The sequence below is a fragment of the Diceros bicornis genome, chromosome 23 (genome assembly GCF_020826845.1).
Source record: "Diceros bicornis minor isolate mBicDic1 chromosome 23, mDicBic1.mat.cur, whole genome shotgun sequence".
NCBI lineage: Eukaryota > Metazoa > Chordata > Mammalia > Perissodactyla > Rhinocerotidae > Diceros > Diceros bicornis.
Window position 1 is genome coordinate 20,015,001 of NC_080762.1, and position 15,291 is coordinate 20,030,291.

The window sequence follows — 15,291 nt, forward strand, 5'->3', positions numbered from 1 at the left end:
ATAAACCTAACAGTAAATTGAGTGGGTAGTACTACTACATTGAAATTAGCCATTTCAACAGACTACAGAGCACAGTAAATTGACTATATAGATCTACTGGCAATAACAAAAGGAACAGCCAAAAGAATCCTAAACTGTTTTAGTATCGTGGTGTGGGTGTTGGTATCGTTATCCTGAGAAATTCTGAGTACTATGGAATAAAGCAAATGAGTAACTACATAATTAGTGTGGGACTAAGAAGCTACAGATACAACTTTAAGGTCATTAAGTAAACACCCCGTGGCCCTGAATGTGAACCGGATGCACCAGTATGAAATTACAATGTCTGTTATATTTAATTAACATTGCATGAATGAATTTCCTGGCTCTGCCCAGGAAAAAGCCTAGAAACAATGACCAAACACCCCTAGGACCCAGCCAGCCAGGTTGTGGTCTCTAAGTTCTATTTCCCGCAAAAGGAACCAAGACTCCCTGATTACAGATCTGGGTCAGGGAAAGTATAAAATACTGGAAGGAAAGAAGCTGTAAAAAAAACTACTGAGATCATGTCAAAAGGACTCAGGGCCAACATGAAGAGGTTCCTGCTGACTAAACACAGGGAAAAATCTAAGCAATAATAAGCATAATAACTGCCATGGATTGAAACATATAAAATATGTTTCAATCCATGAGTTTATGCTACTCAGACACCTCCCTGGGCCATCTCTGGAGGATGCTAGTAAACAAGTTTATTGTTTTAAATGTGGGTCAAGGCATTTATCCTACTTTTTCTATACAAACTGTACTTCAGGGTAACCAAATAGTTGATGAAGGAGTATTTTTCTTTATAGAAGTACTCTAGCTAATAAACAAAGGAGGAATGATAGAATTAGAATATCTAGGTAATGACCATTGCTTAATAACAGCACAAAAAGAGAGATAACCAGCAATGAAGGGCTTCCTGATTGAAATTCACCACACCACTGTCTATAGTGTTATTGCCAAAAAATATTTGTGTGTGTGTGTATCTCAAATCTGAATCAGATCAAAACTCTAGATCTAACTACTACTAATTTACAGGAATTATAGGGTACAGGGAAACATTTAAGTGACAACAAAATCCAAACTGCAGGAATTTGTATAGAACCGATGACCCATCGGCAAAAAAGGGACATGGATAAGAAACCTACATTAACAGGGACATATCAATTAGGGGCAATTCATGAACCTAACTGGAACAAACAATAAACAATAAAAAATATATATGGATATGTATGTATATACGTATACTATGTATGTGCGTACATACTTATGTTTGTGTGTAAATATGTATATATATGTATACTTACATATATATGAATATTTGTGTGTGTGTATACACACAAAAAGATAACTGGGGAAATTTGAACGTGGACTAAAGCACTTGATAAGATTAAGAAATGGTTAATTTTTTAGGTAGATGAAGATACTGTTTTAAAGAAAAAAGACTCATCTTCTGGAGAAATATACTGAAATATGTACAGGTGAATTGGTACAACATATGAGATTTGTTCAAAATATTAGGGGGCGGTGAGTGGAAGAAGGGTTGAGTGGCAGTGACTTGAGATTAGTTTAAGATGGGTAGTGGTTACATAGGCATTCATTGTAACTATTCTCTCTATGCATAAGACTAAAATTTGCTATAATAAAGTGAAAAACCATATGAACAAAAACAACAAAAATTATGTACTTAATATTAACAAGCTAGTAATACAACACTGATATGAGACTAAGACATTCCAACTTAAGAGTCCATCCATCATGATCACCTGAGGAGCTCAGTCAAAATATGGTCCCTGAACCACCATCTTAATGAACATCAAAGACGGAAGGAATTGTGTCATATCACTCAGGACTGTGGGAGTATGGAAAAAAGGTTCAGAACCACTGTTTAAACACTGAAAGGGTGGGGGCTGTACATTATTCCTCCAGTTTGTATCTCTATGCCTCACACATGAAAAGGTACTCATTTCAAGAAATATTTGGTGAATTAACACATGACCTTGGGAAGCGAAAATGAACAGGTGAGCTTAATAGCAGCTAAATGCTAGATGTGCAAAAAACATCACGCACATTTGATATTAAAAAAAATAACAGGTTACTGAGGTTCAAGGAGCACGGCTTTCTGGTTTAAATGGAATGGGTTTTCATCGTAAAGCCACAGACTAGTCACTTGAAACAGCTACAAGTAAACTCCCAAAATAAAAATAGTTTTAAATACACAATTGGGTGGGGTGTGGCTAGCAAATATTCTGATTCTACAATCTGTTTTGGACAAGACAGTGATTCTTATGTGACTAACAAAGCAAACAGCAGCCCGAGTCCCTGTGCTGAAATAAGCACACTGTTTGCAAAAAGGGTTGACTGTCCAAGGCTTATTCAATAAAGACACCACATTTCCCAAAGCTAAAGAAGAATATAGAATGACAAATACCCACACATATTTACATATCCCAAAAAGAAGGCATATGACCACCTGGTATGGATTTTGTCTCTAATAAGTACTAAACGGAGCCAAGCCCACTGTCTCGCCACGGGGAACAGCAAAATACCTCAAGCACAAGAATAATCTAATTTTAAAGCTGGGAGGAGCTTAGAAACCTAGACCAACCTCTTCATTGTGTTTATGAAAAAACAGACACCTAGAGAGGTTAAGGTGAAAGGCTCTGAAAATAGTTGGAGTAGCCACAGATGTCTACAGCAGCCACAAACAGTCTACATACACAGGTGCATAGCGTGAAGAGATGAGAATCTTCTGAATTTTCACATGAATGATATCTAACAGGGTATCAGTCTCAATTATAAACGAATAAGTGAGTGTGTGTGTGTAACCACATATACACACAAAAATACTAGAATATGTACTTCTAATAACTCCTTTTAAAACAAATTCTACACCCTAGCATTCAAGAGCATCCATATGTTATGTTACCTACTTTTTCAAAATTTTGTCCAAATGAATCATAAGTAGATACAAGGCAGTCATTTCTCTAACTTATCTCTTGTGGCCTCTTACAGACGTAGCAGAGCACATATTGTAATTACAAAAGCTATTCTATAGATAATTTCCCAATGATGAAAGAATGATTAGAATGTAAACTTTCCAATTCTCCTGTTAATCTGAACTCACATAAAAGCCAAATTTCCTGTGTACTATGAGTAATATAGAGAGACATATAGGACATCGTTGATTTTTAAATATGGCACCAATAAAAGGTTTAAGAGTGAGAGTAAGGAGAAAGAGGCAGTGAGATGAGTTACCCATTTACATTTCTACAAGGTTCTATACAAGGCTTAGTTTAAAATATACATACAGAAAATTATACGCAGGGGAGGAAGAAGGGAAAAGAAAAAAGAGCAAAACCTTTATTTCACCCACTGGTTAAACATTCAATTATTTCAATTACTTATCAATCCTGAATCCATAATATAATTCTGCAGAGATTTAAAAAATGACGTTATCTACACCTGTTACGGAACTTTCCTTCTCACTTACTTCACCTGTATAGTTGATCTGATTTAGCTCCAAAATGATGCAATTAAAAAGGTACAAAGCGTGGCCAGCCCTGTGGCGCAAGCGGTTAAGTGCATGTGCTCTGCTGCTGGTGGCCCGGGGTTCGCCGGTTCGGATCCTGGGCGTGCACCGACGCACCACTTGTCAAGCCATGCTGTGGCGGCGTCCCATATAAAGTAGAGGAAGATGGGCACGGATGTTAGGCCAGGGCCAGTCTTCCTCAGCAAAAAAGAGGAGGATTGGCATCGGATGTCAGCTCAAGGTTAATCTTCTTCACCAAAAAAAAAAAAAAAAAGGCACAAAGAGGCCAACCCCACGGTGCAGCAGTTAAGTGCGTGCGCTCTGCTGCTGGTGGCCTGGGTTCGGATCCCGGGCACTCACTGACACACCGCTTGTCAGGCCATGCTGTGGCAGCATCCCACATAAAGTGGAGGAAGATCAGCATGGATGTTAACTCAGGGCCAGTCTTCCTCAGCAAAAAAAAAAAAAGAGGAGGATTGGCATGGATGTTAGCTCAGGGCTGATCTTCCTCACAGAAAAAAAAAACGTACAAAATTTGGTCTCTCAACTTCCTGTTTTTATTAGATTCTATAGGATATTGAAAATGATTTTAAGAGTCTCATAATATTGTTAAAGAGAATACTAACCATTAAAAATGACCATGATAACGTTTACTTTCACCTTTGGGGAAAAAAAAAAGTTTCTAATTGGGCTGATTCAAGATCCTTGAAGGAAAGTGCAAGGTAAGCCAAGGATATTTTTGAAAAGCTGAAAGCAAAGTTTGAAGAATTTTTTTCTTCTGAAATGAACACAGCAAACTTACTGAAATAGACATGATACAACATCATCAAGCTAAGGGTTTTTGCAATCTCTACTGCAACTCTAAAGTAAAATCCAAAATTAAGCAATAAAATCTGAAGCCATTTACTGAACATAGTATAGTGTTGTGAATAAAGAACCTAAATCCTTCAGAGTAATTATATTGCTAACTCTACTATCAAATTCATGGATGTCTTGCCTCTGAAAAATTGAAAATACTTAATATGAAAAAATCTGAAATATTTATATGCTAACACATTTAAAATTTCTCTTATTAACTTCTGAGGACTTATACTAAAATCCTGAAATACAAAACAGCATACCTACATTTCCACCATTTTGTTTCTCTCAAGCCTCAAAATAAGTAAGAACTGGGGTAAGCTATTTTCATAAAAATTTAGGAACATTAATGGACAAATTGATGGTTTTGTGTAATAACTGAAGAATTTAGATGACGGTTTAAATTTACTCCCCCCTAAAAAATTTCTTTTCCTACTTTTACATACTACCAAATATTTTCAACCAAATAACACAAGAATGTGCTTTTCAAAAACACAAAGGGGGTATTATCATCCCCTAATGAACCAGCCTAAACATCTGAGCAATAACTGCTAAAATAAAATCACAGAAAAAGATGGTACATGGTTAAAACTATTAATACATATTTAAGACAAAGGGTTTATTTTTCAATAAGAAAACAAGGAAAAAGACAGCCCAACCTGATCTTGTATGCCTGCCCAACAGAACTTTCCACCATAATTAGTGCTTTCCACCTCTGGAGGGAGGAGCTTAAACTCAGGGTAACCTCATGTAGTCAGGGGAACACAGTATAAATACCGTAGGACAGCTCTGGAGAGGGCATCTTCTGCACTGCTCACCTGAGCACAGGAAGGCTCAGGAAGCTGGCAAGAAACCATCCCCAGGAACTCCTAGCACCCAGGTAAGCCTATGACTCCATACTCACTGGTGGACTTCCATGTTAGCTTATATGGAAACAAGCTTCGATAAATTAACTATTTGGTTTTTTGTGATTTAAAAAAGTGGTTTTCCACTAAAATGCACTCAGACAGTTTGATTTGTATTAGTCTATATAAAAGATAGTCGTAATAAAACTATATTTGTAAAAATATGCCCTAATCTGAATTTCTGTGTATTGTGACACCTACTGGTTATTTCAGTCTATGTCAAAGATCTTGAATTATTTACTACAGGCATCCAATTATGGTTTCTGTGTTTCTTTTTTTAAAATCACTTCATTTTTACTTGATTTCTTGAATGTGGTTTCCAAAAACAACTAAGACATATATTCACATAACTAAAAAGTTATAACTCATTAATTTCTGGAATATATTCAAAATACATAGGATAAGGCAAAAAAGAAGACAAATGTATAAAGAATTCATCTACACAACATCAGACAAATAAAACAGGTCAATAACGAAGCTGTACAAAATTATTCTTTTCTGTTTTTCAGAATCCATCTGAGAACATGCTGCCACCAATAGCATTTTTGCTGCTAATATCCTTGAACTTGGTTCATGGAGAGTTTTATGCCGAGAGATATCAAACACCTACAGGCATAAAAGGCCCACCATCCAACTTCAAGACTCGGATCTTCATTCCCTACGCCATAAAGGGTAAAGGTAAACTGAACTGTCTATTTTGCTCTATTAACTAGTTGGTTGGTGTTTTCTACAATCTTAATGATCTCTTTAACAAAATGCTTTAACTCGGTTTGGTGTTAAATTATTTTTGAACTCCCGAATTAGCCCAAAACATTAGAACCAAATGATTTAAGGAAAAAGTACATCTATTCAAGAACATTAATATCCTTTACACAATAAGTATAATAGAAAGCTATACCTGAAGAATATTAAGAACTTGTATGTGTGGAAATTTTTTCCCTTAAATGATGCTTTTGCACTAATACCTACCTATAATCTAGAAATATTAATCAACTCAAAATTAATCAAGTTTAAAATGTTTTCACTAAAAATAATTGCCAATTGTACAAAGAGAGGAGCAGGTTTAAATATCTAACTACCTAAACATATTTACTTTTACAACCTATTCACCTATCCCACATATATATATAAAATTGAGTCTTAATTACCAAATAAAATCTGATGCCTTCCAAAGAAATTTAATAGGCAAATGAAGTAGCAATTCTCGTAATTTTTTATACATTTTTATATAGTTTACTGGTCAAGTGCACAGACTCAACTGCCTCGTACTAACCATGTGACCCTGAGTAAGTTATTTATCCTCTTGTGTCTTAGTTTCCTCATCTGTAAAACAAGGAGTAGCTATCTCAAAGGGCTGCTAGGAAGATTTTTTTTTTTTAAGATTTTATTTATTTTTTTTTTCCCCCCAAAGCCATAGTAGATAGTTGTATGTCATAGCTGCACATCCTTCTAGTTGCTGTATGTGGGACTCTGCCTCAGCATGGCTGGAGAAGCGGTGCCTCCGTGCACGCCCAGGATCCGAACCCGGGCCACCAGCAGCAGAGTGCACGCACTTAACCGCCAAGCCACGGGGCCGGCCCCTAGGAAGCTTAAATGAGTTAATATCGTCAAGTGCTTAAGCGTCAGCTATTACTACTGCTACTTGTACTTAGCCTACTATTTCTATTCTACTTTCATTTCTCCTCCTTCTCCTACTGTAATAGTATCGGTTGTGTAGCCGTGCGTACGTTTTAACTTTCTTCTTGAATCCGCTCCTCATCTGTTCACCTTTCTCGCCTACTATGAAGAGTACTGAGAGAATGTATGTAAAGTACTAATAGATCCTCAAAGAAAGGCAACTCTTAGGTTTCATATCCACTAATTCCATTTAATAGCCTCTGACACAAACTGCCTGTTAAATATCTGCTGAATTAAACTAAATAATCTGAACTGATTGTAGGATTCAAATGTCGTTTCTATAGTATTTTTTCATTATAGTTATTTATTTTATCCTGTAAATAAACCTAAGGATATGTGCCATAAACTTGAAAAACTATGCTTTTGGAGATAACTATTCTGAGCAAATTAGATTATACAATCGTCTTTTTAAGAAGAAAGATGAAATTTAAAGTATTTCATGAAAAGGAGCTTAATTTTTAAATGCACAGGTACCCAACAGATATTTTTGAATGTCTCAAAATAGAAATAAAATGAGAAAGAGAAAAGTTAGGAACAAAAGAATACAAGACAAGGAAACCTGCTACTTTACTTGAAGCAACAAATGCAATTTGAAATTCTATGACACGCAGCACTGGGTTATACTCTCCATTGATCATAAATTCAGAATTTCTGTAGTTTATTGAGATCATAAGAACAGTTGTGAACTAAAAATAAAATGCACCACTTCTAGAGGGTGAAAAATTTTTCTATCTTCCCACCTTACTGTACTGCATCATCTTGTATTGCATCTATTTTTACAGAATAAAGGAAAATATATATCTTGCTAACAAAGAAGTATATAAAGAAATGAAAATGAAATATATGAAAATATATATCTTGTATCTAAAGAAAAGTTTAGAAGCTGTATTTTAACTGTTAAATCCACCTTATTCTCTACTTGATAATACAAGGTGGAAACTCAAATACATTATTATCCACTGGCAGTCGAAGACGAAAGCCCACAATTTATACAAGTAAAACACTGAGTTAATAACAGGAATACAAACAGTTCCCATGTAATTCCTTGGCATATCTGTTCAACACAGGCTAAGAGAGAGCTCAGGCAAAATACACTAAATTACGCTGCAAAGGATTCCACCGCTGGTGGGCAGCCGGGGGCCACAGTGACACAAGCAACCACTATTTCAGTTTGTGCGCATTTAAGAAGCTTCTCTATTGGGTAATCGTTTTTCCTTGAGAATGGTGCCACCCTATGAAGCTACAAGCAGAGGCTGTCCCCCAAGGATACAACAGAAGTCACATTCTTTCTTGCACTGAGAGGTGGAGGACCCATTAGGGCAACATTCCAAGTGACAGAGATCACTCAGTTGCTGGAGCTCTAGTCTCAAATGCAGTCGTTTTCAATAAGACTTGTTCTTCCTACTTTAACAGTTAAACAGATTTCCAGCCAGACTATACGATTAATTTTAGTATGGACGTGATCTTTATAATAAGATTCAGAAGCAAATCCCAATCTAATACAGTTTACATTTTTAAAAATGTGCTATGTTACTCCAAACCATTAAGAAGTCTGTTATTTATTCATCTATTCTATTTGCAATTTATCAATACCCATTTATACATACAGATATATATGTATATTAAAGTCACCCAACAAGATATGTGTTAATATATGGAAATCTTTTCCACAAACTAATTGTTCTCATAGTCTTTTTCCTGATGTCCATTTTCTGAAAATCCTTGGGTAAATAAAACTCCAAACTAGTTTTATTCCCTCTGTGACTGAAGCTCTTATAGGATGCATCCTGCATTTTCCCACACTTGTGACCCCATACCAGTTTTCAGGTCACAGGCACTGAATAAGTGATTTTTGAGTTTATTATATTAGAAGTAGTATTTAGCTCAAATCAATGTGTAGCTCTATGAAATCAACAATTTATTTTCATTAATTAAAGAGTACTCTAGATAAGCACTTTAATAGTATTTTATGTACTTTACACATTAGGTCTAATTCTCTTAATTCTTTGTTTCAACTTTAAGTGAATTATGCAGAAAGTAAGAGCTCACAGGACCATGGCTGACGTAAATTAGAATTAACTGCATTTCTCATTTACGTCTTATAGGGTAGCTTTTGTGAGAGAAAATTGTTACAGTTCTTAAACATTTTCCCACTTATTCTGCACCTTTTTCTTCCTTTTCTGTCAAATACCTTTTTTTTAAGTTTCCTTTCTAGGTAGATGATTTTCTCAAAATAAATGCTAAACTTACCTCCACTGCACTCTTATTCTAGATGAATTCTTCAATCCCAACTTATTTTCATGGATCATTAGGATGTAATGAAAGTAGTATGTTAGTCATGGTCTTGTGAAACCATCTTCTCTAGCAGTGTTTTTTAAAACAATATAAAATGTACTGTCTGAAACCATTTGAGACTAGTCTGCCAAAATGGATTGATTGAGACTGCACTGTTCTGTCCCAATTAATATTTTGAGAAGCAGTGATTATCCTTAATGTTACTAACCATCCCCTTCTCTGGGTGTGGGTATATGTCTTTTAGATGTATCGGTAAGAGGAGAACAAGGTATTCCTGGTCCACCAGGCCCCACTGGACCTCGAGGGCACCCAGGTCCATCTGGACCACCAGGAAAACCAGGCATTGGAAGTCCTGGACCCCAAGGAGAGCCAGGCTTGCCAGGACCACCAGGACCATCAGCCACCGGGAAGCCAGGTGTGCCAGGACTCCCAGGAAAACAAGGGGAGAGAGGACCATATGGACCAAAAGGAGACACTGGACCAGCTGGTTTACCAGGACCACGGGGCCCACCCGGACCACCTGGAATCCCCGGGCCGGCTGGAATTTCTGTTCCAGGAAAACCTGGACAACAAGGACCTACTGGAGCCCCAGGACCCAGGGGCTTTCCTGGAGAAAAGGGTGCACCAGGTGTGCCTGGTATCAATGGACAGAAAGGGGAAACAGGATACTGTGCTCCTTGTCGCCCAGGTGAGAGGGGCCTTCCAGGCCCTCAGGGTCCCATGGGACCACCTGGCCCTTCTGGAGTGGGGAAAAGAGGTGAAAATGGGTTTCCAGGACAGCCAGGCATCAAAGGTGATCAGGGCATTCCAGGAGAAAGGGGACCAATTGGCCCACCGGGTCCCCAAGGTCCTCCTGGGAAAAAAGGACCAGAAGGCATTGGAAAGCCAGGAGCCCCTGGAGCCCCAGGCCAGCCAGGAATTCCAGGAATGAAAGGTCACCCTGGGGCTCCAGGGATAGCTGGGCCCCCAGGGGCACCTGGCTTTGGGAAACCAGGCTTGCCAGGCCTGAAAGGGCAAATAGGACCTGTCGGCCTTCCAGGAAGTCCGGGCGCCAAAGGGGAACAAGGCCCAGCAGGTCATCCTGGGGAGCCAGGTCTGACCGGACCCCCTGGAAATATGGGACCCCAAGGACCAAAAGGCATCCCGGGCAACCACGGGATCCCAGGCCCTAAAGGCGAGACAGGGCCAGTCGGGCCTGCAGGACAGCCTGGGGCTAAGGGAGAAAGAGGCTTCTCTGGCTTAGATGGAAAACCAGGGTACCCAGGAGAACCAGGTCTCAATGGTCCTAAGGGTAACCCAGGGTTACCAGGCCCAAAAGGTGAGCCTGGAGTTAGAGGACCCGCTGGTCTCCCAGGCCCTGTGGGCCCCGCAGGAGCTAAGGGAGTGCCTGGAAACAACGGTGAGGCTGGTCCAAGAGGTGCCCCTGGAATACCAGGTACCAGAGGTCCCATTGGGCCACCAGGCATTCCAGGATTCCCTGGACCTAAAGGGGATCCAGGAACTCCAGGTCTTCCTGGCCCAGCTGGCATAGCAACTAAGGGCCTCAACGGACCCACTGGGCCACCGGGGCCTCCAGGTCCAAGAGGCCATGCTGGAGAGCCTGGTCTCCCAGGGCCCCCGGGACCCCCAGGGCCCCCAGGCCAAGCAGTCGTGCCCGAGGGCTTTGTAAAGGCAGGCCAAAGGCCTGGTGTTTCTGGGATGCCTCTTGTTAGTGCCAACCAGGGTGTAACAGGAATGCCTGTGTCTGCTTTCACTGTTATTCTCGCCAAAGCTTACCCAGCAATAGGTGCTCCCATCCCCTTTGATAAGATTTTGTATAACAAGCAAGAGCATTATGACCCAAGAACTGGAATCTTTACCTGCAGGATACCAGGAATATACTATTTCTCCTACCACGTGCATGCGAAAGGGACCCACGTTTGGGTGGGCCTGTATAAGAATGGTACCCCTGTAATGTACACCTATGATGAGTACATCAAAGGCTACCTGGATCAGGCTTCCGGGAGTGCCATAATCGACCTCACAGAAGATGACCAGGTGTGGCTCCAGCTGCCCAATGCCGAGTCAAATGGCCTGTACTCCTCTGAGTACGTCCATTCTTCTTTCTCAGGATTCTTAGTGGCTCCCATGTAAGCACATTCCCACTGAGCTAATCCAAATCTGCTCGAAAGGTCATTCCCCAACCCACCCCACCCCCAAAAACGCATATGGAGGTAGGCTGAAACAAATGCGACTGATTTTAACTTTCCAAAATACAGATTTGAGCTTTCAGACCAACAAATTTTCCCCTTGAAAAAGTGAGCAGCAAGGCTAAACAATACATGAAGACCCTCTCAATTTCTAGTCAGCAATCTTAAGACTCTTGAAAGTTTTCTGTGAACTTCTTCAGTTTGAAAGTTTCACCATAAAAGTCCTGCTAAGCTAAAAAATAAAACGATCACAAAAAACCCTGAAATACGACGCTAAATTAGATCTCAGAAACTCAGCATTTCCTTTTAAAATAAGCCTGTTTCTAACCATTAACATGAGAACTTCTAGGAAACCTTCAGAAGGAATTGTATACCTTTACAGAATTTAAATACTTGAATATTCAAATTTACAAGACACTGTATATTCTAAAATATTTCTGATGGTGCATTATCAAAGCTTATATGACTCCTTTCATCAAGATCTATTCAAATATATAGGTGCAGATAGACTTTATAAAGCTCTCATAAAAAAAAGAAATATTCCGTTAAAATTAATCTGAAATGCAAGGTGCTTGAGTTATGAACCTTTTCAAACTTTCCTGTGATTGCAGAACAGCTTTCTGTACACCCTTCACAACTTGGAAAGAGGTGTCTCATCTATTTTATTCATTTAACACAAGTATGATTACTTTGACTTCTTTAATTCCTTACTGAGTCTTATGTCATGTGATTTTTGTGGGTTTACAGAACATTAGTATACGTACCTTGTGCATCCCACTGCAGTGAAATTATAACTAATGTCAAGGGTTTCAAAATCTGACTAGAAACGAAAAGACATTATTTATTTACGCTCTGTACTGTATTTTTATGTTGCTGTTTAAAACTTTTAAGCTGGGCCTCACTTATTAACGCACGAGATGTTTTACCTACTCCTTATTTACAATGCAATAAAATAACATGAATAGATTTTTACGCTGAATTTATTTGGCAGCAGCGATTTGCTATTCTCAACCACTGTTTTAAGGCTTTTCATTTCACAAAGCCAATAAAGAGTAAAGCAACAAAGCGGTGGGTGGGTTTTACACTTGTCACGGAGATGCCCCCCTACTGGAGACGGGCATTCCCACACACCTCAGCACTCAGTGTAGACTGTGAAAAGGCACCCACAAAACCTCACGCAACCTACGAGCCAGGATGAAGGGGTGGTGACTCAGCACAGAAAAGTGAGACAATCACCCCAAAGCAGTGATTTTCTTCTGGGAAGGAAAGAAGCAAGTGGCAGAGAAATATGTAATTTGAACAAATATTCTGCAGTTACTACTTCTTGCCTTGACATGTTTTTAGTCATAATATTTACAATTATTTTGATAGCTTAAATTACATTAAAAGGAAGGCAAGCAATTTTTATGTCAATCAAAAGGCAACATTTTTCTAAGCTGAAAAATATGGCTCTTGAGCATCTATCAGCCCACTGGTTGAATCAGGACAGTCTGGTTCAAGTCACTAGGGTAACATACTATAAAGCTATCTCTTTATTCCTTACAGGTAATCACTGTGAAACCCAGCAAACCTGTAGATGGAACCAGGAAACCCTAGGCTCAGGTTGGCGAGATCTCTGCCCCCATTCTGTCAGCCAGTCCTGTTTTTATGCAACAAGAACGGAATTTTCACTTTCCCCGTCTGTCTATAACTACTACACTAATGGTTACAGGTGTCACCAACCCTCACTCCCAAGCCAGGAAACAGCAAAGCTGGAACTTCAATTCTGGGGAACCCACAGAACGATCCTACTGGCAGACACGTAAAAGACAGCGTAGCTCAGAATACTAGCAATTATGGCCACGAAACAGACACAAATAAAAGAACCTCTTAAAATTAAGTGGTACCAACTTCACAGCAAAATTTAAGACCAAATTAAATACTAATTAAGGAACATGGCAAAATAGGTAACTTCTAAGTAATTCACAAGACATAGCATTTAACAAAAATCTGTTAGAAAGTCTCTCTTCACATTACTCACCCTTAAAAGCTGACATTCTATAATTGTGTTGTATACCAGCAGCTATATCCTTCCAAAAATCAAATGTTTTTTGACCATTGTTCTGCTAAAAAAAAAAATTCCCAAATGTAACACATGAAATAATGCTGTTTTTAAGCATAGTAGAAAATATTCGGCAAATAATTACATTACTGTATTGTAAAATAGAGACCAGTGTTTTAGAAAAGATAACAGACTAATAAACTTATGCTTTTAAATGTGATTTTTTTTAATTTTAAGTTTAATTAATTAATTTGCATTTAAATTTTTTTTAATTTTTTGATTATTGCAGTAACATTGGTTTATAACATTGTATAAATTTCAGGTGTACATCATTATACTTCTATTTCTGCATAGATTACATCATGTTCACCACACAAATACTAATTACAACCCATCACCACACACATGTGCCAAATTACCCTTTCACCCTCCTCCTTTTCCCCTTCCCCTCTGGTGACCACCAATCCAATCTCTGTCTCTATGGGTTTGTTTGTTGTTGTTATTATCTACTACTTAATGAGGGAGATCATACGGTATCTGACCTTCTCCCTCTGACTTATTTCACTTTGCATAATACCCTCAATGGCCATCCATGTTGTCACAAATGGCTGGATCTCATCATTTCTTATGGCTGAGTAGTATTCCATTGTGTATATATACCACATCTTCTTTATCCATTCGTCCCTTCATGGGCACTTAGGTTGCTTCCAAGTCTTGGCTATTGTGAATAACGCTGCAATGAACACAGGGGTGCATGTATCTTTACACATTGGTGTTTTCAAGTTCTTTGGATAAATACCCAGCAGTGGAATAGCTGGATCATATGGTAGTTCTATCCTTAATTTTTTGAGGAATCTCCATACCGCCTTCCATAGTGGCTGCACCAGTTTGCACTCCCACCAGCAGTGTATGAGAGTTCCCTTCTCTCCACATCCTCTCCAACACTTGTTTCCTGTCTTGTTAATTATAGCCATTCTGACGGGTGTGAGGTGATATCTCATTGTAGTTTTGATTTGCATTTCCCTGATAGTTAATGATTTTGAACATCTCTTCATGTGCCTGTTGGCCATCTGTATATCTATTTTGGAGAAATGTCTGTTCGAGTCTTTTGCCCATTTTTTAATTGGGTTGTTAGTTTTTTTGTTGTTGAGATGTATGAGTTCTTTATATATTTTGGAGATTAAGCCCTTATCAGATGTATGGCTTGCAAATATCTTCTCCCAACTGTTAGGTTGTCTTTTCGTTTTGTTGATGGTTTCCTTTGCTGTGCAGAAGCTTTTTAGCTTGATGTAGTCCCATTTGTTTATTTTTTTCTATTGTGTCTCTTGCTCGGTCAGACATGGCGCTTGAAAATATGTTGCTAAGACCGATGTCGAAGAGCATATGTTTTCTTCTAGAAGTTTCATAGTTTCAGGTCTTACATTCAAGTCTTTAATCCATTTGGAGCTAATTTTTATGTATGGTGTAAGGTAAGGGTCTACTTTCATTTGTTTGCATATGGCTACCCAGTTTTCCCAACACCATTTGTTGAAGAGACTTTCTTTTCTCCACTGTATGTTCTTGGCTCCTTTGTCAAAGATCAGCTGTCCATAGATGTATGGGTTTATTTCTGGGCTTTCGATTCTATTCCATTGATCTGTGTGTCTGTTTTTGTGCCAGTACCATGCTGTTTTGGTTACTATAGCTTTGTAGTATATTTTGAAATCAGGGAGTGTGATACCTCCAGCTTTGTTCTTTTTTCTCAGGATTCCTTTAGCTATTCGGGGTCTTTTG

At 38.7% G+C, this 15,291-nt stretch overlaps 2 protein-coding genes across 5 annotated transcripts in view; one reads left to right on the top strand and one right to left on the bottom strand.

Annotated features, from left to right (window-relative positions):
- Window positions 1–15,291, bottom strand: part of NT5DC1 (5'-nucleotidase domain containing 1) — a 140,583-nt gene that overhangs the window by 104,654 nt on the left and 20,638 nt on the right. For 3 of the 4 annotated variants that reach the window (XM_058566416.1, XM_058566413.1, XM_058566415.1), the window contains one exon: window positions 13,498–13,582. In XM_058566416.1, the coding sequence (XP_058422399.1) occupies window positions 13,498–13,582 (85 nt within the window). The remainder of the gene's footprint in view (window positions 1–13,497; window positions 13,583–15,291) is intronic. The other variant, XM_058566414.1, reaches the window with a different exon arrangement.
- On the top strand, window positions 5,841–11,421 carry COL10A1 (collagen type X alpha 1 chain). The gene is made up of 2 exons (XM_058566419.1): window positions 5,841–5,994; window positions 9,533–11,421. Exons 1-2 carry the CDS (start codon window positions 5,841–5,843, stop codon window positions 11,419–11,421), a joined length of 2,043 nt encoding a protein of 680 aa, XP_058422402.1.

Excerpts from the sequence above, each read along its gene's own strand:
- COL10A1 (XM_058566419.1), top strand. The coding sequence starts at position 5,841 with ATGCTGCCACCAATAGCATTTTTGCTGCTAATATCCTTGAACTTGGTT. Across the intron at positions 5,995-9,532 it reads CTACGCCATAAAGGGTAAAG|ATGTATCGGTAAGAGGAGAA; the intron begins GTAAACTGAACT and ends TATGTCTTTTAG.